The sequence below is a fragment of the Castor canadensis genome, chromosome 8 (genome assembly GCF_047511655.1).
Source record: "Castor canadensis chromosome 8, mCasCan1.hap1v2, whole genome shotgun sequence".
Classification (NCBI taxonomy): Eukaryota; Metazoa; Chordata; class Mammalia; order Rodentia; family Castoridae; genus Castor; species Castor canadensis.
Window position 1 is genome coordinate 151396630 of NC_133393.1, and position 25565 is coordinate 151422194.

The following is a 25565-nucleotide window of genomic DNA, read 5'->3' on the forward strand; positions in this document are numbered from 1 at the left end:
AATGTTTCCCTCCCACTCCCTAATACCATCAGCCTCACCTAAGCTTTGCCATGCTGCTGTCACTGCTGGGTGCCTGTGCTGTGGTGGGACCATTCCAGGGACCTGAGTGGGAGCCAGTGAGGGGTTTGCTCTCCCAGGACCACAGCTGCAGGGACCCCCGGTGCTGTGGCAATCTGCTTGTCCTCTGCCTCTTTCTGATCTGGCAAGTCCGGCACTATTGGCTCCAGGTCACCAGGACTCGCCCCAGCAAGAAGAATATCATCAAGGTGAGGGGACCCCTCACATATCCACTTTCCTTTCTTCAATACCATGATTGTCACAGTAATTTGTTACATTGACCCTGCTTTATGATCTGTGTGCCAGAGATGAATGGAATAGCTGAGACTGTCAGGGTGTCCATTATCTAGGTCCCAAACCCAGAAATCACCCTGGACTTCTCTCATTCCCTCACTCCAAACATTCCATCCATCTGCAAGTCCTACGAGCTCTGCTTGCAAACTGTATCTCAAATCTGAGAAATTTCATCCTACCACCCTGGGCAGAGCCACTGGCATGTCTCACCTGGACCTCAGTAACAGCCCTCTGCCTGGTTCCTGCTGCCTCTCTGACCAAGTCATGATCAGTCTTCCATGCAGCTGCCACAATGATCTTCTTTTTCTCTTTTTTTAAAAGTTCAATCCAATAATAATATGTGCACACAAATTACAAGTGCATAGATCAGTGATTTTTTTTTTAACAAACTAAACATACTCATGTGCAGCATCCAGAATAAGGAACAGACCATCAAGCCAGGCATGGTGGTGTGTGTCTATAATCCCAGCCACCTGGGAGACAGAGGCAGGAGAATTGTGAGTTTAAGGCCCAGTGCTGCAAAAAAGAAAAGAAGGGAGGAAAGAAGAAAGGGAAGGAGGTGGGGAGAGAGGAAGCAAAGGAGGGAAGGAGAGGAGAGAGGGAGGGGAAGGGAGGAAGGAAGGAAGGAAGAAAAGAAAGAAAAACAGATTATTACCTACAACCCAAAAGTATGCAGTCACAACTCTGCTAACTTCTAATAACAAACTTTTAAAGACAGATAACATTTCTTTGCTGCTCAAAACCTTGTGATGGCTCCTATGCTCCTTTTCAAACTTAGAGTAAAACCAAACTCCTAACAATTCCAAGATCTGACATGATTTATCCTGTGTTTGTCTCTGACCTCATCTCTCAGCACTCTCCTTGTTTCTGGATCCATTCTGATCATATAGACTTTTTTCCCCCTTTTTTTGGTAATACTGGAAGTGGAATCCAGAGCCTCACATATGCTAGGCAAGTGCTCTACCACTGAGCGATAGTTGCAGTCTCATATGGTCTTCTTTGCTGTTCCTGAACACATGACCTTGCTCTGTCTTCACATGACCTTGCTCTGTCTTCATTAAGGTCCTTGGCACTTAATGTCTCCTTTGCCTACAATGCTGTTTCTTTAGATGTCACTGGTTTTCCTCTCACTTCATTCATGATTCCAACCAAATATCACCTCCTCTGAGATGTCTTCCTTGACCACTCTGTCTAAAGGTGCTAACCCTCACAACGATTATTCCCAAGGCAATATATATATATTTGCCTTGCAAAGTAGGCACTCCACTGCTTAAAACACACCTCCAGTCTGTTTTTCTCTGCTTATTTTGGAGTTGGGGTCTTGAGAACTATCTGCATGGGCTGGCCTCAAACCACGATGCTCCTGATCTCAGCCTCCTAAGTAACTAGGATTACATTTCTGAGCCACTGGTTCCTGGCTCCATTCAAATATTTTTTGAGCCAGGCACTGGTGGCTTACACCTGGATTCACAATTTGAATCCAGCACTGGGCAAACAGTTCATGAGACCCTATCTCAAAAAACTCACCACAAGAAAGGGCTGGTGGAATGGCTCAAGCGGTAAGAGCACTTACCTAGTAAGCATGTGAAGCCTTGAGTTCAAACCCCAATACTGCCAAAACAAACAAATAAGTAAATAACAATAAGAAAAAATTTTTTGTGTCTAGTACTATTTTACACATTTGGTTGTTGTCTCTTCCATGTCTAGAATATAGCTCCCAGTAGGGACTTTTATCTTATTCACATTGGTACCCCAGCACCCAGAGCAGTGCATAGCCCAGAATAATCTCTTAATCTTTCTGGAATGAATGAATATTGTTTGCCTTAAGAGAAGTGACTGCACTCCTCCTTTTTTGAGCCTAAGCATACTCATTTGGCTAGTGGGAATGGTTATTCTGATCTGTGGGGATTTATATAACCTAATTTGTGTGCAAAGATTTTGCTTCTCAATTTTCCACTTACAGGTGCCATCTCAGAATCGAGTAGTGCCCTCTACAAGATGTGAAACTTTCTTTAACACAACTCCTGACTTCTTTAGCCCTGGCAAGTTTGGGGGCCTGGATTCTCATGTCCAACATTGGGCACAAAAGCGGAGATGGGGATACCAGAGGAGCCTCCAGCAACAATGGGCCCAGTACCTACTCTCTGAACAGCACCGATGTCAGTACCAGTCTTGGAGTGTCCACACCCCCTCTGAGCCCGCCTTTTGCACCTCCTCCTTTTCAAGCCCTTGTCTGGTTACTCAGAACAGTCCTTGGGAGGCATTGAGGGTGCCCTGGTGTCTCAGGCATAGCCAGACTTACCCTGCTCTGAACACATGCCAAAGGATGGAGCGGTTTCTGGTTCACTCCCAGGAGAAGCTGGTGCCACTGGAGTCTGTTGTTAGCATGAGGTATCACCCAACATCAACAACCTTAGCCATCTCTCTCCCAAACCTCCACTCAACTCAGAGACTACAGTTCTGTCCCAGGGATTTCCTGCCTGGTCCTTCCACCCAACAACCAGAAATGCCCATCTGGAAGTCCAGGGATAGTCCTCAAGAGACCTGGGCACCATGGAGTGAAACTCAGACTGAAGGCAGAAAGTATAGTAGAGAGACTCAGGCCCCACAATGGGTGGACCAGAGAGAGTGCAGAAGGGAGGACGCTTGGGAAATCCAAGCATCTAGGGGCCAACTCTCAGAAGAATTTAGAATGGAGGATGGTGCAGAAGCTAAGGCCCTGAGTTGCAAAAACCAGATGACAGTAGTAATAAGTGAAACTTATGGAGAGATCTTGACATCAGTGTGGGAGAACCAGGACCAGATGGGAACTGAAAATAGAGTCAAAATTGAGGAGCTAGCAAAGAAAAATTGGAGGGAGAATGGAGATAAGAATACATCTACCCAGCCTCACATGGGAGAGAATCAAGAACAGTTAAGATGCAAAACTGATGTACAGACCCAGACACCAGAATGGGGGAACCAGGGTCAGAGTGGAGATGAGGATGCTGTGGAGACTCGGGTATTTGAGAAGAATGAGAAAGAAACCAGAGGGGAGGAAGAGGGAGAGATCCGGGCCCAAGGACTGGGGAAACAGGACTGGACTGGAGGTGAGAATGATAATGAGTTCCAGATGTCACAGCAGGGGAAAGAAGACCAGCCTGGAGGTGGTACTGGTGCAGAAACTGAGGCAAAGAGGGGGAGAAATGAGGACCGAGTTGGAGGTGAAGATGCAGTGAAAACTCAGAAATTTGGGAGGAAGAACCTAGGAGAAGTCAAACAAAAGGGTGATGCAGAGACACAGGCCCTAAAGTGGGAGAAACAGAGGTGCACTGGAAGTGACAATGTTATAGAAATTCAGACTCCAGTGGGGGAGAAGCAAGGTCAGAGTGGAGGTGAGAAATCTAGGAAGATCCAAGCATTTAGGAGAGAGAAATGGAACCTATCAAGACATGTAATTCAAGTGGGGTGGGGAAACCAAGGCCTGGGAAGAGGTGAGGATGCTGGGGAACCCCAGATATCTGGGAGGAAAAAACTCAGGGAAATAAGAGAGGAGGACTGGGTAGTGATCCAGACAGCATGGTGGGGAAACCAGAGTGAAATTGTGAGTGAAATTGACAGAGAATTCAAGATACCATGTTGGGGAAATCAGAGGCAGGTTGGAGGTGAATACAGAGCAGAAATTCAGGCACCAGAGGAGAGAGACCAGAGAGAAGATGGAGATGCAGATGGTACCCTAACATTTGAGGCTGAGAATAAGAGGCAGTTGAGAAGTAAAACTCATGTGGAGATTCATCCAATAGGAAGAAAGAAAAAAGAGCATTTAGAAGAGAATGGAACAGAAATGCAGACCTGCAGGAAGAGAAACCCAAGAGAAAGCCAAGAGAAACCCAAAGGTGAGAATGGTGCTGAGACCCAGGAAACTGGGGAAGATAATCAGGGTCAGTTAAGAAATGACTTTAATGAAAAGATCCACATACTAAAATGTAAGAATCAGGAACATGTTAGAGGCAATGGTGGTGCAAATACCCAGACATCTGAGGTAGAGCTCTGGGGAGAATTAACAACTAAAATTGATGGAGAAACCCATTCAGCAGAGTGGAAGACAGGGGAGAAGTGTAGAGATGAGAATAGAGCAGAAACTCAAATACAAGGAATAAGAATACTAAGAGAAGCTAGAGGGGAGGGTGCTACAGAGACTGGGGCAGCTGGGGAAGGAAGTCAGAGTCAGTTAGGAAGTGATACGGATAGGAAAATCCATTTATCAGAGTGGAAAGACAAAGAACAGATGGGAGGTGAAGCTGGAACAGAAACTCAGAACCCAGAGAAGAGAAACCAGAGAGAACCTGGAAGTGCAAATGATGTAAAGAACCAAAGACCTGAGAGAGAAAACCACAGACAGTTGGAGAATGGAACTGGAAGCAGCTGTTCCCTAGGGAGGGGGAGCTGGGAGCAGATTGGAGGAGAGAACCCTGAAGGAAATCAGGCATCAGAGAAGAGAAACCGGAGAGCAGCTGGAAGTGAGAATGGTAAAAAGATCCAGAGACTGAAGAGAAAGAAGCAGAGACTGTTAAGCAAAGTTAATGCAAAGACCTATTTATCAGAGTGTAAGAACCAGGAACAGATTAGAGGTGGGAATGGTGCAGAAACTCAAGTACAAGGGAAGAGAAATCTGAGGGGGACCACAGGTGATGATGGCACAGAGACCCAGGCAACTGCGGAAGATGATCAACGACAATCAAGGGGTGAAACTGATGGAGAGATCCAGATACAAGAGCAAGGAAATCAGAACAAGGGTGGAGATGAAAATGCTATGGATAGTCAAGATGTAGGGAGCCAAAGAATGTGTAGAGCTGAGGGTGCTGGAAGGTCTCCAGTACCAAGGAGAGGAGGCAAGGAACAGGTCAGAGGAAAGGATTTTGCCAGGGTCAAGCTCCAAGGTGACTATTCTGTGGGTGAGGTACCCACAGGCAAGAAGTGCAGCCTGGCCCAGTTTGCAGCCCTTACTGTCTCTGGATATGGGACTCTGGAGCACAAGCAGACAGTGGCTGTGAACAGTGTAGCTTCCGCACCCAATTCTAAGATAAAACCTCACCCCCACCAGAGACAAGGTGGAGAGGGAGAACATCTGGCCACTAAGGGTATGAATCTGTGGGAATACAGAGCTGGAGTCAGTCCAGCCTCCCAGCCGGCCCGACCTAGATCCCAAAGAAGACAGCAAAGCAACAAAGGGGTGGATTCAGAAAAGGCCTCCAGCCTGACACATCAGCCCCAGAATCCACAGTCCCCAGTGCTCTCTGTCTGCCATTCTCTCCCATGTGGCCAAGCCCCACAAGCTGCCACAGCTCTGGTGGGTGCTCCCATTCAGCCCACATGGCCAACCCTCAAGAAGAGCAAACGATTACTCCTGGAGTCCCTCATGAGACGGAGGATTGCACACCTGAGGTGGGGCCTCCCTCGGAGGATCCTGGAGTCTTATTTGCTGTTTAACTTATTAGGATCTTGCTCTTTGGCCCGGGCTGTGGTAAGGCTGCCTGGATTATGCACAGACCAAGAACTCCAAAGGCAGCAGGAAAGGCATTGTGAGGTCCAGGGCTCCTCATCTGGCCTTAAATCTTCAGAGAAGTCCCAAACTGTTCTGCCCCTTGAAAGAAAAAACTCAAAGCTTCAGAAACACGCCATGTCTCTGGAAAAGTGTAGATACCAGTCAGAGTCAATGGGCAGTTCCATTCCACCCAAGAAGCCCAGGAGGACCAGGCCACGAGGAGGAGCCAGAGAACCACAGATCCAGGAAGAGACCCCTAAGGCCAACATCCCTGCACCCAGGACTCCCAGGCTTGCCTCAGATTCTAGGAGTTGGTCTGACCCAGAAATAGTCAAAGAATCTTCCAGTGAGAACAGCAGGGACAGGAAAATGTTCAGGCCAGAGGTCTCCCAGATGGCAGAGAGGGCTCCCAGCAGAGTGAAGACCTCATCCTCCAGGGCTGGCCATGATTATTGGAAGAAGGAGTTGGAGTGCATACCCTGGGAGGCCTCTGAGTCCTCCAGACACAAATGTCAGCAGCATACATACTGGAGAAGAAGCCCGAAGACTGCAGTAGGCAGAGGGACAGCGCAGGGGCAGCCTTTTTCCTGTTCCACAGATACCTTCAGCTTTAATGGGAATGTCCACTGTGCTGCAGCCAGGCTGAGCATGACCCTTCTGAACAAGATGCCCTGGTCCTCACAGCTGGCCAAGCCCCAGCACTCAGCTCCCAACCTGACCCTGGGGGATCCTACTCTGTTCCCCAAAGTGGGTGACCTACATTCAAGGGAGGACAGCCCTGGAATTCACACTGCTTTGAAGAGGGGCTTTCAGTCACCAAGGCACTGCCGTGCTGGGGCAGCTCTTCCTAGGACAAAGAGCTACCAGGGACAGGGGGCCCCCGCGAACCCAAATAGGGCTCCAGGGAATCCATCAACCCCCCAAAAGTTTGATTTTATGAAGCATTTGAGATGTTTTCTCTTCCGGTGTGGCTTGAAAAAGTAGGCCACAGAGAAGGCATGAGAGTGGCTTGCTCACTCCCAGAGCCTCTAATAAAAGTGGTCATTTGTGCCCTGTAGGACTCAGATTCCTTTGGTATAGTTTTCTGGGTGCTCCCTTTTGGGGTTTGGATATTTCATGAGTAGGGCAGAAGCCACTTCTCTCCTAAATTTTTGAGGTTTGGGGAATGTGGGTCAGCCCAATGTCAGCGTCTAAATATCCCCATCTCCAGCTCCTCAGAGAGTCCACTCAGGTTTCTATCATGGTTCTATCTTGCCCTATTCGAAAACTAATCCTGGTTGAGGCAGGATACTCAGTTTCAGTTGGTTGGGGGTGGGGGAGGAATGATGCTTTGCATGGGATACTATTATTCAGCTTTTTTCTTTTCTTTTTTTTGGTGGTACTGGGGTTTGAACTCAGTGCCTACACCTTCAGCTACTCCCTCAGCTCTTTTTCATGATGGGCTTTTTTTGAGATAGGGTCTTGTGAACTATTTGCCTGGGGTTGGCTTCAAACCTCCATCCTCCTGATCTCTGCCTCCTGAGTAGCTAGGATTACAGACGTGAGCCACTGGCACCCAGTTTATTATTCAGCTTTTTATGATTGTAAGGATGGGAGCTGATCAGGGGGCATCTGCCCTGCTGGGGTTTTGCTGCATAAACAGACTTCATAAACAGACTTCTTCAGTTCTCAAATACTACCCACCATAATTGTTTGTTGCTTTACCAGGCCTGCCATGGTACTTACTAGAGCTAATCACTTAATCTGGTGTGAAACTTCTGAGCCAGCGGGTGTCATGTCTTGTGGTGCTTCTGTAGCTAGCTTCCGCAAGTAGAAACAGGCCCACAGAGCTTAAATCAGTGAGGGCTGGAACTGGGAATTTAATTCATATTTTCTCTGTTTTCCCCTCCCTTCCCTTTTTTCTTCCTTTGCTTTTGCTTATCTTTTCTATTTTTTTAAAAAAATAATTTTTGCTTTTTTGAGGTAGGGTCATGATCCTCCTGCCTCAGCCTCTTGAGTTCTGGGATTACAGGTATGCACTAGCAAGCTTAGTTAGTTAGAACACACCTCTTGCATTTACCTCCTTCAACATTAACTAGTTGGTAGCACATCGGTGCTGATTAAGTCTCTGTTGAGTGATTGTTACTGTTAATCTATTCTATGGTAAAGTACTTTTTCTTCAGTATTCCTTGTGCGCTTACAAAGTCCTAACCTCCAAGAAAGGATATTTTAAAATGAGTTAGAGTCTTTGAGAAAAAAGGTTTTATGTAAATTTAAAGCGACAGTAACAGCTTTTAGGTAAAAATACTTAAGATTGCTGTATTTTAAAAATATGGTAGAAATATTGTTTTCTTTCCTTCCTTTTTCTTTTTCTTTTCTTTTTTTTTTGGTGGGGACTGGGGTTTGAATTCAGGGCTTCACACTTGTAAAGCAGGCATTTGCAAAGAAGGCACTCTACCGCTTGAGACACACCTCCTCCAGGCCCTTTCCTTCCTTTTTCAAGGCTAATGACAGCTACCTTATAAATGCTTTTCAATCGTCGATTAGGTTAGATCCTGCGTGATCTAAAACCAGCAGCTCTGGGCTCACGCATACGTTCGGGAACCCCTGCAGGCACCACCCTCTTCAGAGACCACGGCTGGCCTGAGCCGCGAGCGCACTCGGTCTGCGCAGGCGCAGCTCGCTCTTCCAAGTACGCTTGCGCACAAGCTGCGCGGGAAAACTTGCGGCGTCGCGGTGCGCCAGCGAGGTGATGGCTGTGAGGCAGGAGGCGGCGGCGGCGGCGGCGGCGGCGGCGGCGGGGGGCCCTCCCGGACTCGGGAGGGACGAAGAAGCGGTGCTGCTGCTCGAGAGGACCCATTACCGACATGACCCGTGCTGGCTGCTGCCGGTGACCCCACACCTGTGCCTGGCCTGCGCGGTGGAGCTGCTGCCCGAGCCCGGCGTGTCGGTGCGGGCGGAACCCTCCCCCTGATTTCCCTCAGCACACAGGGCCGGCCCTCCCGAGGCCTAGCGTTCCCCGCCGGCCCCCGCGCGCCCCGGACACCCCCAGTCTCACTGGCATGCACTCCCATTCTTGCCTGCCCTGCTGTCCCTCGTTTTCTCGAGGGCCTCAGCTTAGCGCCCGTCCCCTCCCATTTACGTTCTGCGCCGGGGGCGGCTCCTCCTCTCCACCTGCGCGAGGCTGGAAATGTCGGGGAGGAGGCTGCCCGCGTCCTGGGTTGGCAGGAATGACGGTGCAGGTTGCAGCCAGGCAGAAGTGGGGTGCACTGGGAAGACCCTTCTAGTGGGCAGAGCTGGCTCAAGCATGGGCTGGCCAGCTGTTCCCGCAATGCCTACCCGCCTTTGCCGTGAGTCTTTGTCCATTGTGGGTATCCAAGAAGACTGGGAAGTCGACTTACTTTCAAATTCGTGGGAGGGGAATTCACATGTGGTTGGGAGGCTAAAAAGAATTCTCAATTTTTTTTTTTTCGGTACTAGGGCTTGAACTCAGGGCCTACACCTTGAGCCACTCCTCCAGCCCTTTTTTGTGATGGGTTTTTCGAGATAAGAGTCTCGCGGAAGTATTTGCCTGGACTGGCTTCGAACTGCAATCCTCATGATCTCTGCTTCCTGAATAGCTGGGATTAAAAGTGTGAGCCAGCTGGCTTAGTTTTCAAATTTTTTGATCTCAGGTTGCATTTACACTTTAAAAATTGTTCAAGAGCTCAAAGAGCTTTTGTTTATGTGGGTTATATCCACCAATAATTACTGTATTAGAAATAAAAACAAAATTTAAAGTTATTAATTTATTGAAAATAGTCCATTACATATTAATGTAATTGTGGTGAAATACATATACCTTATAGTTTGCCATTTTCACCCTTTTAAAGCATGAGGATCTGAGGCATAAGTAATTTTATAAATAAAAACCATTTTCTCAAATCAAAAAAGATAGTGAAAGGAGTGGCTTTGTTTTACATTTTGCAAGTTATTTTAATATATGAATTAAAAGACAGGTGGATTCTTATCTGTTTCTTTAATCTCTTGCACTATCATATCTTTGAATGACTTCACTGTACATTTGTGAGAGAATAAGAGTGAAAAAGACCAAACGTCTCGTGTTATATGAAAATAGTTTTGACCTTGTGGACCCTTGGAAGAGGCTTTGGGTACCTTCAGGGATTACCAAATCACACTCTGAAAACCACTGAGCTCACAACTGTGATTTCACTGAGACCAGGAATTCTGAGACTGCTGTTTTTGGACAGTGAATCAGAGATGAGTAAGACAGTGCAGGAGGGGAGAAAATACTGAGAATTTAAAAGAAAGGACATTTGTGGTCAAATGCTGTATGAGGTTAGGAGGAAAATCAGGAAAGGTTTCTTTAGGAGAAATATTTGAATTTGACCTAAGCAGATAGGTGAGATTTGGAGATGGGAGACTTATCCCATGAGGGAGCCCAATGGTCTTTGAAGGGAAATTGAAGGAGTTGAGATTGGGGAGCCAGGATGAGATTATTACCCAAAAGAGTTTGAATCTGAGCTAAGGAGCTGGAACTTAATCTGTCAGGTAAAAGGGAGTTACTGAGATTTTATAAAGTCACACATTTAAGTCATTATCTTAATTATTAGTTAGGATGGTGAAGGAAAAACAGGAGATTTATAATAGCATAGATTAGAGGCAATAAAAGAAACAGCTTTGCTTTTTTGTTCTTCTGGGGCTTGAACTCAGGGCCTACACCCTGAACCACTCCACCAGCCACCCCCCCCCACCTTTTTTGTGATGGGTGCTTTCAAGATAGGGTCTCATGAATTATTTGCCCAGGCTGGCCTTGAACCATGATCCTCTTGATCTCTGCCTCTTCCTTCTGAGTTGCTAGGATTATAGGCATGAGCCAACGGCACCCAGCTGCAGCTTTGCTTTTTGTTGAATCTTGGCTGTATTCAGTTGTACCTGTGTTTCTGTCCTTTCCTTGGTATTTGTCTCTTTTTGACTTAATTTTTACTACTGCTGTGAGCACTTCAAGGAGCTGTACAGGAAACTGACTTGAGTGTGAAAATTTATTTCTACATTGAATGAAAGGATATGTTTTCTCTACTCTACCTATCTCTGTGAGACTCATGAAGGGTACCCAGTATCATTTCCCCACACTGCTGAAATGCACTGACTTTAGGCAGTACCTGGGTTTGGGTTTTGGAAAAGTCTCTGAGCCTCTGATTTTCTCATTTCCAAAATGGTAATAATATCTATTTTTGCTTGCTTTACTAAACTGTTAGGATTAAATGAGCCAGTGGATAAAAGAGTGATTTGTGAAGAGCAAAATGTTATGTAAATAGAGAATAGAAACCTCAACTCACCTATATGAGCACATGAAATCCCTAGCATAAGTGGTGATCTTGTCCACGCTCCCAATAAGGAATATGGGTCTCATCATAGTTTAGATGACCACTGTAATACCATGTTGTAATTATATTTGGAAATTACAATTGTTTGGGTTTAGAATGACTGACTGAGACTTACTTGCTATTGAATATTTTTTTTCATTTGTTCAAAGCTGGTACGCAAAAAGTATGTGTTGTCCTGCTTCCGAGATGCCCTTGTGAGGCACACCTCCTTGGTCACACAGCTGGTGGCCCAGGACCAGAAAGTCTGCATCCACTTCATAAGCATGCTTTTTGGTGAGACTAAAAGGGAAACTTGGCATAAGTTTTGCATGTATATCATGCATAGTTACATTTGGATGTCTTGGGGAAATGGTTTTGGAAAGATGATTTTTGTATTGTAATGGTTTAATTTGTTAGTAAGTTGTTTTGTTGTAACGATGGAGATACGGTTCCCTCTCTAAGACTCATGTTATGGTAACTGGCCTTACAGGATCTAAGAGGTTAGTAAAAGTGTGAAGATGAATTTGGGAAATGTGTGAGCCTTCAAAGAGTCAAGTTAAGAAGTTGTGTAGGATCAGAAGGCCTGGTGTGGGGTCTGCTGATCTTGATTGTGACCCTGATTAAGTTATTTCCATTCTCTGGGCCTTAGTTTCTTCTTGTGTAAAGTGAAATAAATTAAACTTTATCTGAGGTCCTTTTTTTAAAAATATGATGTCTAATGGCAGCTAACTCATATTGAGTACTTTTCTATGTAAGAGTCTTTTCAGGCTTTTATTCGCCAGTACAGTCCTTAGGAGAGATAGGATGATCTCCAAAGCTCAGGGAGGTTATAGCTAACAAATGGGAGAACTGGGATTTTATCCAGATCTGTCACAGACTCTAGAGCACACACTTTTTCAGTTTTTCTGCTATGCCACATTGACAGTTCTTTTTTTTTTTTTGTGGTGCTCGAGATTGAACTCAGGGCCTATACCTTGAACCACTCCACCAGCCCTTTTTTGTGATTTTTTTTTTGGAGATAGGGTCTTCTGAACTATTTGCCCCACCTGGCTTTGGACTTGATCCTCTTGATTTCTGCCTCCAGAGTAGCTAGGATTACAGGTGTGAGCTACCAGTGCCTGGCTAAAGTGTTATGTTTTTTTTTGTTTTTGGTGGCACTAGAGTTTGAACTCAAGGCCTCACAATTGTATGCAGGCACTCTTACTGCTTGAGACACTCTTCCAATCCAGTTCTCATTTTCTTAAAGCCAGAGCAGGTCATTGAAAATCTAGTTGTTTAGGGCTGTGGGTAAAATCTAATTGTTTAGAATTGAGGGTAGAATTTATCTAAGACATTGCTTAAAGCTGCTGGTTTTGGAATTCACTGTTTGTCATTGTAGATTTGCTTCCCTTTAAAGAGAACTGTTAACCACCTCTTTTCTTACTTTCTTCTGCTCTAAGGACTGTTATGCAATATGGAAGATGGAAGTGTAACAGACCTCTGTATTGAAGGTAAGGTGAAACTGTACCAAGTATTTGAAGCTGGGAGTATTAGTTTAAATTGCAATTCTGGTTACTTGAGACTTTGGTGAAGTTGCCCATTTTAGAGACATAAGAGAAAAACTCAATTAATTGTTTATAAATAATTCTACATTTCTTTCTTGGACATCTACTCCTGATGCTAAATACTGCATCAGGAATTAGGGATACATAGATAGATAAGATGTGGGTCTTGCCCTCTAGTAGTTTACAATCAGGAGCAGAGTTGTAAATGAGTTGGTGATTCTAGGGTTTGGATTCAGGACTTCGTGCTTGCTAGGCAGGTGTTTTACCACTTGAGCCACTCTACCAGCTCCTTTTTTGTGTTGGGTATTTTTGAGATAGGGTCTCTTGAACTATTTTCTCAGGCTGACCTCAAACTGTGATCCTCCTGATCTCTGCCTCCCAAATAGCTAGAATTACAGGCGTGAGCCACCAGTGCCTGGTAAGAACAGGAAATTTGAATACATAGACACCAAGTGTGCACATGCACAAAGAAAATGCCATGCAAGGACACAGAAGGCAGGCATATTTGTAAGCCAAGGAGAGAGGCCTCAGAACAAACCAAATCTGCTGACACCTGGAGGCTTACAGTCTCCAGAACTGTGAGGAAAAATAAATTTTAGTTGTTTAAGCCACTTAGTCTATGGTATTTTATTTTGGAAGCTCTAATGGGTAATACATGATACAAAAATTCTATAAGTAAGTTATTAAGTGTAATAGTAAGAGGAGTGGCTCCTATTTCACCCATTGATTCCCTGACCAATGTATTCTGCTATGGGAAGACAGTAGTTGATGTTGATGTTTATAAACATACACCCTGTGTGAGATAAAAGATGGCATCCTCCAAATGGTGCCATAACAGAGTCTTTGTAGGCCCTTCTGCATTGTTAGGCCAGTTGGTTTCAGGTATGGGACAAATCAGTGAATTTCATGGGCATGAGCCCTTTTGCTGTACTTCTCTTGCTATGAACTGACCTGATCAAAGCGATACTGTACAAAATATTATGACAGTGAACAAAGTATTCTGTAAGTTTACAGATGTGTTGCTGGCAGAAGTATTATGACTTGGGAAAGCAAACCCCTATTTAGAATACATGTCTATTTCAGTGAGGACAGACTTGTGCCCTCTGTGATGGAAGTGGCCCAGTATAAATCCACCTGACCCCATGTGACTGGTTCTCTTGGGGAATGGTGCCATCTTGGGAATTTAGTGTTGGTCTCTGCTACTGGCTGGTTAGGCACTCAGTGGCCACTGATGTTCAGCCTTGATGAGGGGAAGTCCATGCATAAGCCTCCATCTCTGCCACTACAGCTACTTATATGTGGGCCCATGGAATGATCCCTGGGGTGGCTCAGGAAAGGAAGAATGACATCTACAATATGCACCATTTTGTCCTCCTGATTATTTTGAACCCCCTCTGTAACAGGTGTTCCTTAGGAAATATGTACACAGGACACAAGTATCTTCATACTTTGTTTTTGTGGGGTTTTTTGGTGATACTGGGGATTCAATTTACAGGGCCTTGTGCCTGCTATTCCACTTGAGCCAGCACTTTTCTGCTTTTAGGGTTTTTTGGGGGATACGGTTTTGCATTTTCACCTGGGCCTACCTGCACCTCAGTCTTCCTATTTATGCTTTCCATGTAGCTGGGATGTTAGGTGTGTACCACCATGCCAAGCTATTGGTTGAGATGGGGTCTCCCTAACTTTTTGCACTGAGATTCTCCCAAATCTCTGCCTCTTGAATTGCTGGGATTACAGGCATGAGGCACTGCACCTGGACCTTTTGTTTTTGTTTCTGAGACAGTGTCTCACCATGCTGCTCAGGCCTTGAACTTTCTGTGTAGCCCAGACTGGCTTCACACTTTTGATCCACCTGCCTCAGTCTTCTGAGTGCAGGGATTATAGGCGTGCACTGTCACTCCTAGATTATCTTCATACTTTCTATCCATTCTGAAAGGTCCATTTTCTTCTCCAGGCCTCATTGTCACCAATCTTCCAATTCTGTCTGTCTCAAGTCTATGACTATTCAGCTAGACCCTTAGCAGCTGCCAGTAGATCAGTGTGATCTATGGGTACTTCTGACCATCTCTCAGTCTAGACAAACATAAATTGTACCACTGGGGAGATTTTCCTTCAGGGATACCCTTGAGTGGGTATATAATCCTGCAGCCATTTACTTCTGTTGGTGTCAGCATAGCTTACAGAACCATTATCAAGCCCCAGAAACTTCACTGAGGTGGCAGCACTAGAGGGTGACTACAGGGATGGAAGAAGAAGGATTTAATGCTTCCTCATAGTTTCTATTTGCTTCCTGCCTGCTTCCTGTTCTGGGAGTGTTATCCTATGTTTTTTTACTGTGACAATGGCAGAACCTCCCCACTGTGGCCATTGACTCTAGACTGCAATTTTTTTAATCTTGCAGAGTCAGTCTCCTCTTCACTTCTCAAAAACACTAGTAGAAACACCTCAAATTACTGTATAAAATGGTGGGTTTTAGGCTAAGAGATAATATCTTAATAATTGGTATAGGAACTTACTTATTATTTTTTCTAGTATATAAAGGAGCAAACTCTGAGGAAGTGACAAAATAGGGATAATACAAAGTAGTTATCTTCAACCTTCACAACAAATTTACCTGAAAGACTTTAGAAACATACTTAAATTTCATATTTTGAAAAATATTTTTAAATGTAAAAATATATAATAAAGTCCTTCCTTCTTTCCTTTCCCTCCCTCCCTGCCTTCCTTCCTTCTTCTGTCTCTTCCTCCCTTTTCTGTTTCTTCCCTTCCTCCCCCAGGATCTCACATATGCTAGGCAAGCATTTCATCACAATTAGTAATATTTTCAAAGCTTCCTAGGTGATTCTAGTGTGCATCCTGAGTTGAGAATCACTCATGTAAAACAGGAGAAGCTAGAAATCCTTTAATTTGGATGTGTACAGAGAGATTAATAGGGGAGATAGAGAATAATTCTGCCAGTTACCATAAACAAATCACTGCCATACTCTGACTTTGAGTAGATGGGCTATGTGTGGTGAATTTTAGGTAGGGGCTGTCTTCCAGTTAGTAATTCTGTGTGTTTCCTCAGTCCTTATCCAGCTTATGACTCAGCTGAAGCTAGAACAGACTGTCCATTGCCTGCTGGACAAGTGCCACAAACAGGTCAGTTATGGGTTCTTGAGGTCCCTTGGAATACTCAGATTCTGATGGAGCTGAGCTAGCCCTTCTTTGAATTGGTGGAGAAGTTGAAGTTCAGAGAGGAAAAGGGACTTGTCTCAGGTTACCCAGTTGGTAGCAGAATTAGAGATAGAGAATGGGATTTCTAATTCTACTGTAGTCCTCTTTGTAGCTTCCTTCCTTCCCCATTTACTGTCCCAAATTCTCCTTCTTTCTGATGTAATTATCCCATGGCCCATTTGTGGTAACATTCAAAACATAATACAGATTTCATATTTATTTTATTTATTTATTTGTTTGTAATGGAGATTGAATTTGGTGCCTCATACTTATGGTATTATGCTAGATAAGCATAATACCACTTGAACCAGACCCCTAGTTTTCTCCTTTTAGTTTTTCAGATATGGTGTCCTGCTTTTGCCTGGGCCAGCCTCCAAACCTTGATCCTTGATCCTACCTCTGCCTCCTGAGTAGCTGGGATTACGGGCATGTGCCACCACATCTAACTTGTGTTTTTTTGGAAGTACTGGGTGTTGAACTCAGGGCCTCACATTTGCTAGGAAGATGCTCTACCACTTGGGTCACTTTGCCAGCCCTTTTTTGGTTATTTTTATGATAGGATCTCATTTTATGTCCAAGTTGGCTTGGATCTTTCTCCCTCAGCCTCTCAAGTGCTGTGATTATAGGCCATAATACCCAGTGTATATGCAGTATTTTATCTGATCCTACCAACAACCTTATGAGTGTTGTGCTATAATTATTTTCCACTAGAGCCATTAAGAGTCTTGTCCAAAGTGGTATAGCTAGTCAGCAGAAAATGTGAAATGTGTACTACTGACTCTCCCTGTAAAGCATCAAACTTAGTTCCCGGTACATAGAGCAATAATAGTAGCAATAATAATGATAATAATAATATGTGTATTTTTGACATTGAGTCAGTGTTTTGTCTTTACGATGTTTCCAACTTTGATTCACCAGTTTTTGGTTCTATAGGAGGCAAAATATGCTAATATTTTTTTCTGTTCAGAGATCAAACTCAGGGCCTCACTTGAGCTACACAAGTACTCTACTACTCAGCTATATCCCTAGCTGAAATTTCTAATATTAATTCAGTTTAACAAATATGTACTAATCTAGGTACTAAGGACTCTGAGAGGAATTTGACTCAGTCCCTTTCCCCCAGGAATTCACAGGTGAATGGAGGAAATGGACACTTAGGTAAAAAAGCTGATTGTGGTGAGAGACACGCATAATACAGGCATTGGTATGGGTAGGTCAAGATCAGTTTGGGTGGGAGATCTGCCTTGTTAGTAACTGACAGAGAGGAGTGTGTTCACTTTCTGCAGCTGTGTAACATGCCCTCCATGCGAAACAGCCTAGCCACCATAACTCTTCTTGGCAAGTTGGTGGATGCCATCCCCACTCTGGCAGATGAGCTTGTAATGGAGCACGGTGAGTAAGCTGTGGGAACAGTGGCTCCTACCCTTTGCTTTATTTGATCATGCTGCCATCTAGGTGGCCCATTCACTGTGTCACCTGGGAAATCATTCATTTCCTTATCTAGCTTTCAGTTTTTCTGTCTGCAAAATGTGCTTTACGTTGGTCAATGTGAAAAAGGTCAGGTTTTTTTCTTTTTTTTTGGCAGTTTTTGAACTTAGGGCTTCATGATTGCTAGGCAGGTAGTCTACCTCCTGAGCTATGCCTCCAGCCTAAGGTCAGTTTCTTGACTCTGGTCTTGGGCTATTTCTATTTTTTTTTTTTTTTTTTGAGGCAGGCTAGCTTCAAACTTGCTATGTAGCTCAGGGTGGCCTTGAACTTGTGATCTTTCTGCCTCAGCCTCCCTACTTCTGGGATTATAGGTACGTATCACCATACCTAGCTCTACTTTCACTTTTTTTTCAGTAATAGGGATTGAACCTAGGGCCTCATGCGTGCTAGTCAAGAGCAGTCTACCAACTGAATCATACCCTCAATCCTTTATTTTTTATTTTGTTTTTGAGATAGGTCTTACTAACTTTGCCCAGGCTGCTTTGAACTTGGGATCCTCCTACTTCTGCTTCCCAGGTAGCTTGGATTACAGATATATGTGCCAAAACACCCAGTTCTATTCATGCTTTTAATACATCTAATTAAGCACCTACTGTGACCTTCCTTTTGGGTGGAAAGAGAAATTAATTCTGGATAGACAAGCATTTTTTTCTTTTTTTTCTTTTATTATTCATATGTGCATACAAGGCTTGGTTCATTTCTCCCCCCTGCCCCCACCCCCTCCCTTACCACCCACTCCGCCCCCTCCCTCTCCCCCCCTCAAAACCCAGCAGAAACTATTTTGCCCTTATTTCTAATTTTGTTGTAGAGAGAGTATAAGCAATAACAGGAAGGGACAAGGGTTTTTGCTGGTTGAGATAAGGATGGCTATACAGGGCATTGACTCACATTTATTTCCTGTGCGTGGGTGTTACCGAGAAGCACTTTTTTTTATCACTGAAATGCTAACACTTTTAGAGGCAGATGAATCCCTTCTATCAGGTTTTTTTTTTTTAACTTCAGCTTTTATTTATTTATTTATGTCAGTACTGGGGTTTGAACTCAGGGTTTCACAGTTGATAGGCAGGCGCTCTACCACTTGAGCCACTCCACCAGCCAACTTCTGTCAGCTTTGATATTCTCATTTGATTAAGTATTCAGAAAGCATTTATTGTAGGGGGGTTATAGGAAATTACTAGTATAACCTTACTAGGGATAGCAGTTTGGAGTTTCATATGGCAGTTGACATTATGAGATTTCTTCCTGCTCCTTGGTTGTTTTTTGGACAGGAAACCTGATGGAGCATCTTTTGAGAGGCTTGGTATACCCTAATGAATCGGTGCAAGCTTCCATCTGTTACCTCTATGGGAAGCTCTACTCTTCACCAATGGCAGCCAAGATGCTTTCAGGCCATTTCCGAGAGAAGCTGTGTCCCGTTTTCCTTTCTACCATGGATAGTGCCCAGACCAAGGAGCTGCAGATCAACTGCTTGGGTGAGACAGTGGGGATGGAGTGAAAAGGAGATCTTTTTAGGTTTTGCTTGAGGACTTGAGATATTGGCTGGTCTAGTTGGGGGGAAGTTTATCACTTTGGAAAGGGTAGGAAGCATAATTTGGGAGATAAGATGTGCAGACTGTGTGAAAGATGCCTAGAGTTGGTATGACATCTTAACAATGTTGTCTTTGGGAGAAAAAGAGGAAGGAAAGTGGGACAGTTTTTCTGCCCTGGATCCTTAACGCCTGTTGCTGCCAAGTTAATCTTTACATTACTTGTATCCACTGTACAGTCACTTTCCTAGTTAAAAAAAAAATCTTCCATTCTGGCCTTGAGGGTAAAGTCTAGGGTTCTCTGCTTGTTATTCAAGGCTTTTTTTTTTTTTTTTTAATGGTACTGGAGTTTGAACTTAGTGCTAGGTAGGTGCTCTACCAATTGAGCCACTCCACCAGCTCTCAGCCCTCAAAAGCTTCTTCTTCTTTTTTTTTTTTTTTAATATCAGCTCTTGATATATAACCTAGGGTAGAATTCATGATCTTCCTGCCTCAGCCTCCCAAATACTGGGATTTATATTTTTGCCCTATGCCTGGCTGTTCAAGGTTCTTTAGAAGCCTTAGTACACCCTTCCAGCCTATTGTACTGCTACTTCCTTACACAAGATCTAGCGAATTCTTTTGAACAGGAAACTGTGATGTTTTAATTTAATTTTAGTTTTGTTTATTTTAGATTTATTTGTTTATATTTGGACAGTACTGAGGTTTGGACTCAGTGCTTCACGCTTGCTAGGCCAGGCGCTCCTACTGCTTGAGCCACTCTGCCAGCCCTTTTTTTTTTTTTGAGATAGGGTCTCGTGAACTATTTGCCCATGGCTGGGTTTGAACCAAGATCCTCCTGATCTCTGCTCCCTGAATAGCTAAGATTACAGACATGAACCACTGGCACCTGGCTTATTTTTATTTTTGTTTATTTATTTATTATCTATTTACTTTGCAGTACTGGGGTTTGAACTCAGGGCCTACATCTTGAGCCACTCCACCAGCCCTTTTTTGGGATGCGTTTTTTTGAGATGGGGTCTTATGAACTGTTTGCAGACTGGCTTCCAACTGGGATCCTCCTGATCTCTGTCCGATTACAGGTGTAAACCACTGGGCCTGGCTATATTTTTTTGTTTGTTTGTTTTTTTGGTGGTACTGAGGTTTGAACTCAGGGCCACATGCTTGCTAGGCAGTCGCTCTACCACTTGAGCTACCCCTCCAGCTCTCTTCTCCCCTCCCCTCCCCTCTCCTCCTGTCTCCTCCTTTCTTCCTTCCTTATTTCCTTCCTTCCTTCCTCTTCCCTTCCTTCCCCACTCCCTTCCTCCTTTCTTTAATGCTGGAGATTGAACCCAGGGCCTCACTCATACAAGGCAAGCACTCTACCACTGAGCTACATGCCTGGCCATTAATCCTTTGAATCTTCAAATGATGTGGGTTTTTTATTCTGTTAAATGTTATTCGTTTAGCCTTAAAGTCCAAGATCATCTAAGCTTTTTGTGATCTAATCCATATTAGCTGCTCCAGTCTCATCTCTTACTTCCGCTTGGGTCCCACTCTGCACCCAAAATTCAGCCTTTCTAAACCAAATATATCTCCAGCCAAACAACAGGCTCTCCTATGTTTGTTGTTTTGTTTTGCTTGAAATAGGGTCTTCTAATGTAGCCTAGGATTGCTTGGAATTTGCTGTGTTGCCTAGGTTGGCCTCAAACTTGCAATCACCCTGCTAATTCCCAAGTGCTGGAATTACAGCCAGTACATGCCTGGTGCTCTCCTGCTTTTGTATACTCTTCTGTCTGCCTGGATGTTGGCTCTCTCTTCAGCTTCACATCCTCCAAGATTTGTTCAGCTTTTTTTTTTTTTTTTTTTTTTTTTTGTGGTACTGGGTTTGAACCTAGGGCCTTGTGCTTGCTAGGCAGGCACTCTTATCATTTGGGCCACACCTTAGTCCTTCAAGATTTGATCAGATTTCTTCCAGAAGCCCTTTCTTGGGCCTTAAGCTGGATTAGATGCCCACAGTCCTCTGGACTTTTTTTTTTTTTCATCATTTAATTTTATTATTTAATATTCTGACATGCAAAGTTTGTTTACCTGTTAGTTAAATTATGTGTGTATGTAGCATGCTTTGGTGGCTTACCATGACTTGAGCATAAGGACTAGAGTCCCTAACATTGCTTATATGGTCTTTTATAGTATAATTAATTCTCAAATACCCTTTCTGAATTTTACTCTTTTTCAGCCCTTCTGGATTTTTTTCAGTTTCCCTCCACCTGGAAGGCTTTTCTCCACTTCACTTAGTTTTATCTACTAATCATTCGGGTTCAGCTTAAACTTGCTGATGAAAGGCTTTACTGATCCCTACATTAAATTAGATCCTCCTGTGTACACTCTCATATATGTCTGGCAATTCATCATTTGTATCATTCATCACAATTACAAATAATTGTAATCATTTTGTCACTTTTTTGTTGTGTTACTGTTTTTTGAGACAGTCTCGCTGTGTTGCCTAGGCTGATCTCAAGCTCCTGGGCTCAAGTGATCTTCCTGCCTCAGACTCCTGAGTAGGTGAGACTGTAGGCTCATGCCACAGTGCCTGGCTTTGTGTGATTTATTTTTATGTTTGTTTCCCCTGCATGAGTATATGCTCCCCTTGTTAGTCAAAATATATTTATTGAGTTCCTGCTGTGTGTCAGGAGCTGTGCCTGGTGAGGGATGATATAACGGTGAGACTGACATTATTCCTACCCTCATGAAATTTAAGAGTTCACTGAGGGTGATTTGGACCATGTTTGCCTTGCTTACGATTGAATCCCTAATCTCTGAGAGGTAGCATGTAATAAGTTCTCCTGAGATCCTTTTGGGAGTGAGCTAGGTTGCAGAAAGAAAACTGGTACTTAAGGATTTTAAGCACTCTCCATGTTTACAGGGATCTGAAGAAGTTTCTTGGGGGAATGTCTGAGGGCTGTGTTGGGAGTACTCCTGTGCTCCCTTCGCCTCACTTCCGAACCTCTTTGCTTCCTAGGTTTGCTAAGGCAACTGCTGAAGTATGATCTCTTTGTATCCATGGTCATGGACAAGTCTGTGCTTGCAGAACACGCTGAAAATGCCAAGGGGGCACCCGGAGAGACCTCCCTACCTTTGGTGCTCAAAAAGGTAGTTGATGGCCAGGGATGTAACTCGGTGGTAGAGTACATGCTTAGCATGAGTGAGGCCTGTTCTGGTGATCCCAGCACCAAAACCAAAAAGTAGTTGCATCATAATCTCTAGGTTCAATAACGAGGAAACACAATTACTTCCTGGGCCTTGTTTGTTTATTTGTTTATTATTATTATTATCTCATGGTACTGGGGTCTGGGCCTTGTTGGTGCTGGCGTTTGAACCCAGGGCCTTAAGCATGCTAGGCAAGTGCTCTATTACTTGTGCCATGCTTGAGTCCCTTTGTTCTTTCTTTCATTTTTTTTAAAAAATATGAACTGCTTCACAAATTTGCATGTCATCCTTATGCAGGGGCCACACACTATTCTGTTTCATTCCAATTTTAGTATATGTACTGTTGAAGTGAGCACCCTTTTGTTTGTTTTGTTTTTTGAGACAGAGTCTCAGCTACCTTTTTCCCAGACGAGCCTCCAACTTACGATCCTCCTGCCTCAATCCTCTTGCTTCAGCCTCCTAAGTGCTGGGGTTATAGATACGTACCACCAAGCCCAGCTTCTGTTATAAATTCTTTTTGTTTGTTTATGTTTTTTTGAAACAATCTCTCACTATGTAGCTTAGGCTGGCCTCAAACTTGTGATCCTTTTGTCTCAGCCTCTCTAGTGCTAGGACTACAGGTGTTCACCCTCATGCCCAGCTCAATGGTAAATTCTTATCTCTGTATCTTTCCTTTCCTTTCACTTTTGGATTGCCTAAAAATGAATACTTACAGCAAGCAACAGAAGCAAAGCCACCCTAGTTGTTTTAGACATAAGCTTCTCAGCTTGGTACCAAACGTCTTCTTTATTTGAACCCTGTGCGCTCCTTTAGTCTCATTTACCTGTCGGTTCTACTCTACAACCCAGCACTTCAGCCATATACTCTTCTCCTTTCTCCTTGGTCCTGCATGTGCTAGGTCATCTTGTCTATGCAAATGGTTTTCCCTCTGCCTGTACATTCTTTTCTCTCTCTTTTTTGTTGCTCTGATTCAGCCTGCAGGCCTGTTACATAGGCTCTTTAGCTGAATGTGCCTCTCTGTCACATGCTTACCTCACCATATTGTGGTGACTGCCTGGGCGCTTCTTCAGGACAGGACCTAAATCTGTTGTCTCTCTCCCCAGTCAGCATAGGGCCTGACATATCATGTGCATAAACTAACATGATAGCAGGGGTTGATTGACCAGACTGTGGGGCTCCTTTTTCAGGAAGGAAGAGGAGCTCTGGCTAGAAGTGAGAAAGGGTCAGCTGGGGATAAGCAACAATCCAAAGCAAACTTCTCCTCCTTATTTTCTTGGAATGCTTCTAGAATGGTCCATGAAAGGCCTGTGTTTCTAAGCCAGAAAATCACATATCAGGTTTCTGTCTGTGTTCATTTGATACTGGGCCCAACAGGAGCATAAGGACTTAGGAAAGGGTCTTGTGTCCTTACCAAGGCAGCATGGTAGCGGCAGCAGCACAGTTTAAAGAGCATTTGCGTGGGGCAAGGGACTTTGTAGAGACTAGAATATTGGCTTAGAAGTCCCAGCCTTCATCCATATGTAGAAACTCTTTTTTTTTTTCTTTTGAGACAGAGTCTCACTAACTTTGTCTAGACTGGTCTCAAACTTGTGATCCTCCTGTCTCAGCCTACTAAGTACTGTGATTAAAGGAGTGCATCATCATACCTAGCCCTGGAAACTCTTTTTCCATTGGCAATTTTGGATGATCAAGATTTTATTTTATTTTATAAGTGAGGGAAGCAAGTGAGGTACTTGGAGGGTTTGAAATTTAAGTGGGTGCTTAAACAAAAACTCAGAAATAAAGATAAATAATTTTAAGAAATAAAAATAATGCAGAAACGTTAATGAATGAAATAGCAAAAATTTAAATGAAATAATATTGGCATGTGTCCTTTTACTTACTTTCTGGCATTTTTTTGCAGTCTAATGCTATTCTTTCCTGCTTTGGGATTTTTTTTTTTTTTTTTTTTTTTTTGGCAGCACTGGGGTTTGAACTCAGGGCCTCACACTTGCTAGGGAGGTGCTTTTACTGCCACTCGCCAGCCCTATTTTCTGCTTTTGGATGATGACCAACTTATTCTCCCAAAATTCAGGTCTCTGAGAACAGGTTAATATTTGTGGTCTTGATGTTGCAACATTGATTCATTCATTTTGTCAAATACCTACCAGGCACTAATATGATAGGTCACTTTGTCAGCCACTGAAAACATTGTGCTATGTAAACAGATACTGTGGTAAGTTTTTTCTTGTTTTCGTTTTTGAGACAGAGTCTCCACTTTGTAGTTCAGGCTGGCCTCAAACTCTCAGTCTCCCAGTTTCAGCTTCCCAAGTGCTGGTGTTACAGGCTTGTACCATCCTGCTGGCTCAGATAATTTTTTTTTCTTGCTTTTGCAGTTTATAGACTAGTGAGGAAGGCAGATAACAAACAAGTGAATGATAAGCAATGTACTTATAGATTATGATAAGTGCTATGGAGGAAATAATGTGATGAGACAGTAGTGGAAAAAGCCATTTATAGGTTAAGTATTTGGGCAGGCCTCTCTGAAGGGCTGATGTTTGAGCTGACACTTGAAGAATTAATATGAAGATGCAGAAAAGCATCTCAGATGGGAAGAAAAGCAAATAAAGGCCAGATGAATAGAAGGACTTTGTGTTCTGGAAAAAGATGGGGCTGGTGGGATGGGATGGTGGGTGGGAGGTGGGGGGATGTAGCTCAAGATGAGGCTAGAGATTAAGCAGGGCAAGTTTTATATAAACCCTGGTAAGTTATGGTAAGTAATTAGAATTTTTAAAGGATAGATAATTAATTTTGTTTATGAAGGAAAAATAAAGTTGGAATATTTCTTTTATGATAAGGAATATATATTTTAAACCATTGTTTTCCTTAATGGATAAATATTATATTTCTTTGATTCTAGTATAACTTTTTTTCACATTTTAACATCTGTGAAATTGAAAGACATTTTACCATCAATGATGTACTTTCTCTCTCTCTCTCTCTTTCTGGCAGTACTGGGGTTTGAACTCAGGGCTTCATGCTTGTTAAGCAGGTGCTCTACCACTTGAGCCACTCTGCCAGCCCACACTTTCTCTTTCTTAAGAAAAAGTGTAGGGTTGGGAATATAGCTTAGTGGTAGAGAGCCCTTGCCTAGCATGTGCAAGGACGGTCCTAGCAGCACAAAAAGGAAAGAAAGAAAGAAGAAGAAAAAGTGTTTCCAATTAAATGGTACATAAAAATAATGGTTTACTTTACATCAATTGTATCTTCTTTAGTTTTTTTCTCCTTTTTATTTTTTTGCTTTCTTTCTCTTTTGTTTTTTAATTTTTTCATACATCAATTGTATCTTAAGATTAAAATGCAGTATGTTATTTTCTTTAGAAAAGAGAACAAGATAAACAAT

General features: G+C 43.5%; 2 protein-coding genes and 1 non-coding gene across 3 annotated transcripts in view; 2 read left to right on the forward strand and 1 right to left on the reverse strand.

Annotated features, from left to right (window-relative positions):
• The first annotated feature begins 50 nt into the window (after positions 1-50).
• On the forward strand, positions 51-6859 carry LOC109689348 (uncharacterized). Its single transcript, XM_020168164.2, has 3 exons — positions 51-266; positions 2315-3798; positions 3859-6859. The coding sequence occupies exons 1-3, from the start codon at positions 51-53 to the stop codon at positions 6857-6859; spliced, it is 4701 nt and encodes a 1566-aa protein (XP_020023753.2).
• A 1747-nt stretch (positions 6860-8606) lies between these two features.
• Positions 8607-25565, forward strand: part of Mei1 (meiotic double-stranded break formation protein 1) — an 87639-nt gene continuing 70680 nt past the window's right edge. The window contains exons 1-7 of the mRNA XM_020168163.2: positions 8607-8804; positions 11391-11514; positions 12660-12710; positions 15832-15905; positions 17267-17372; positions 18737-18940; positions 21996-22126. Of these exons, the coding sequence (XP_020023752.2) occupies positions 8607-8804; positions 11391-11514; positions 12660-12710; positions 15832-15905; positions 17267-17372; positions 18737-18940; positions 21996-22126 (888 nt within the window). The remainder of the gene's footprint in view (positions 8805-11390; positions 11515-12659; positions 12711-15831; positions 15906-17266; positions 17373-18736; positions 18941-21995; positions 22127-25565) is intronic.
• LOC141410518 (U6 spliceosomal RNA) lies at positions 22436-22539 on the reverse strand. The gene has a single exon (XR_012435378.1). It is a non-coding gene; the product is annotated as a U6 spliceosomal RNA (small nuclear RNA).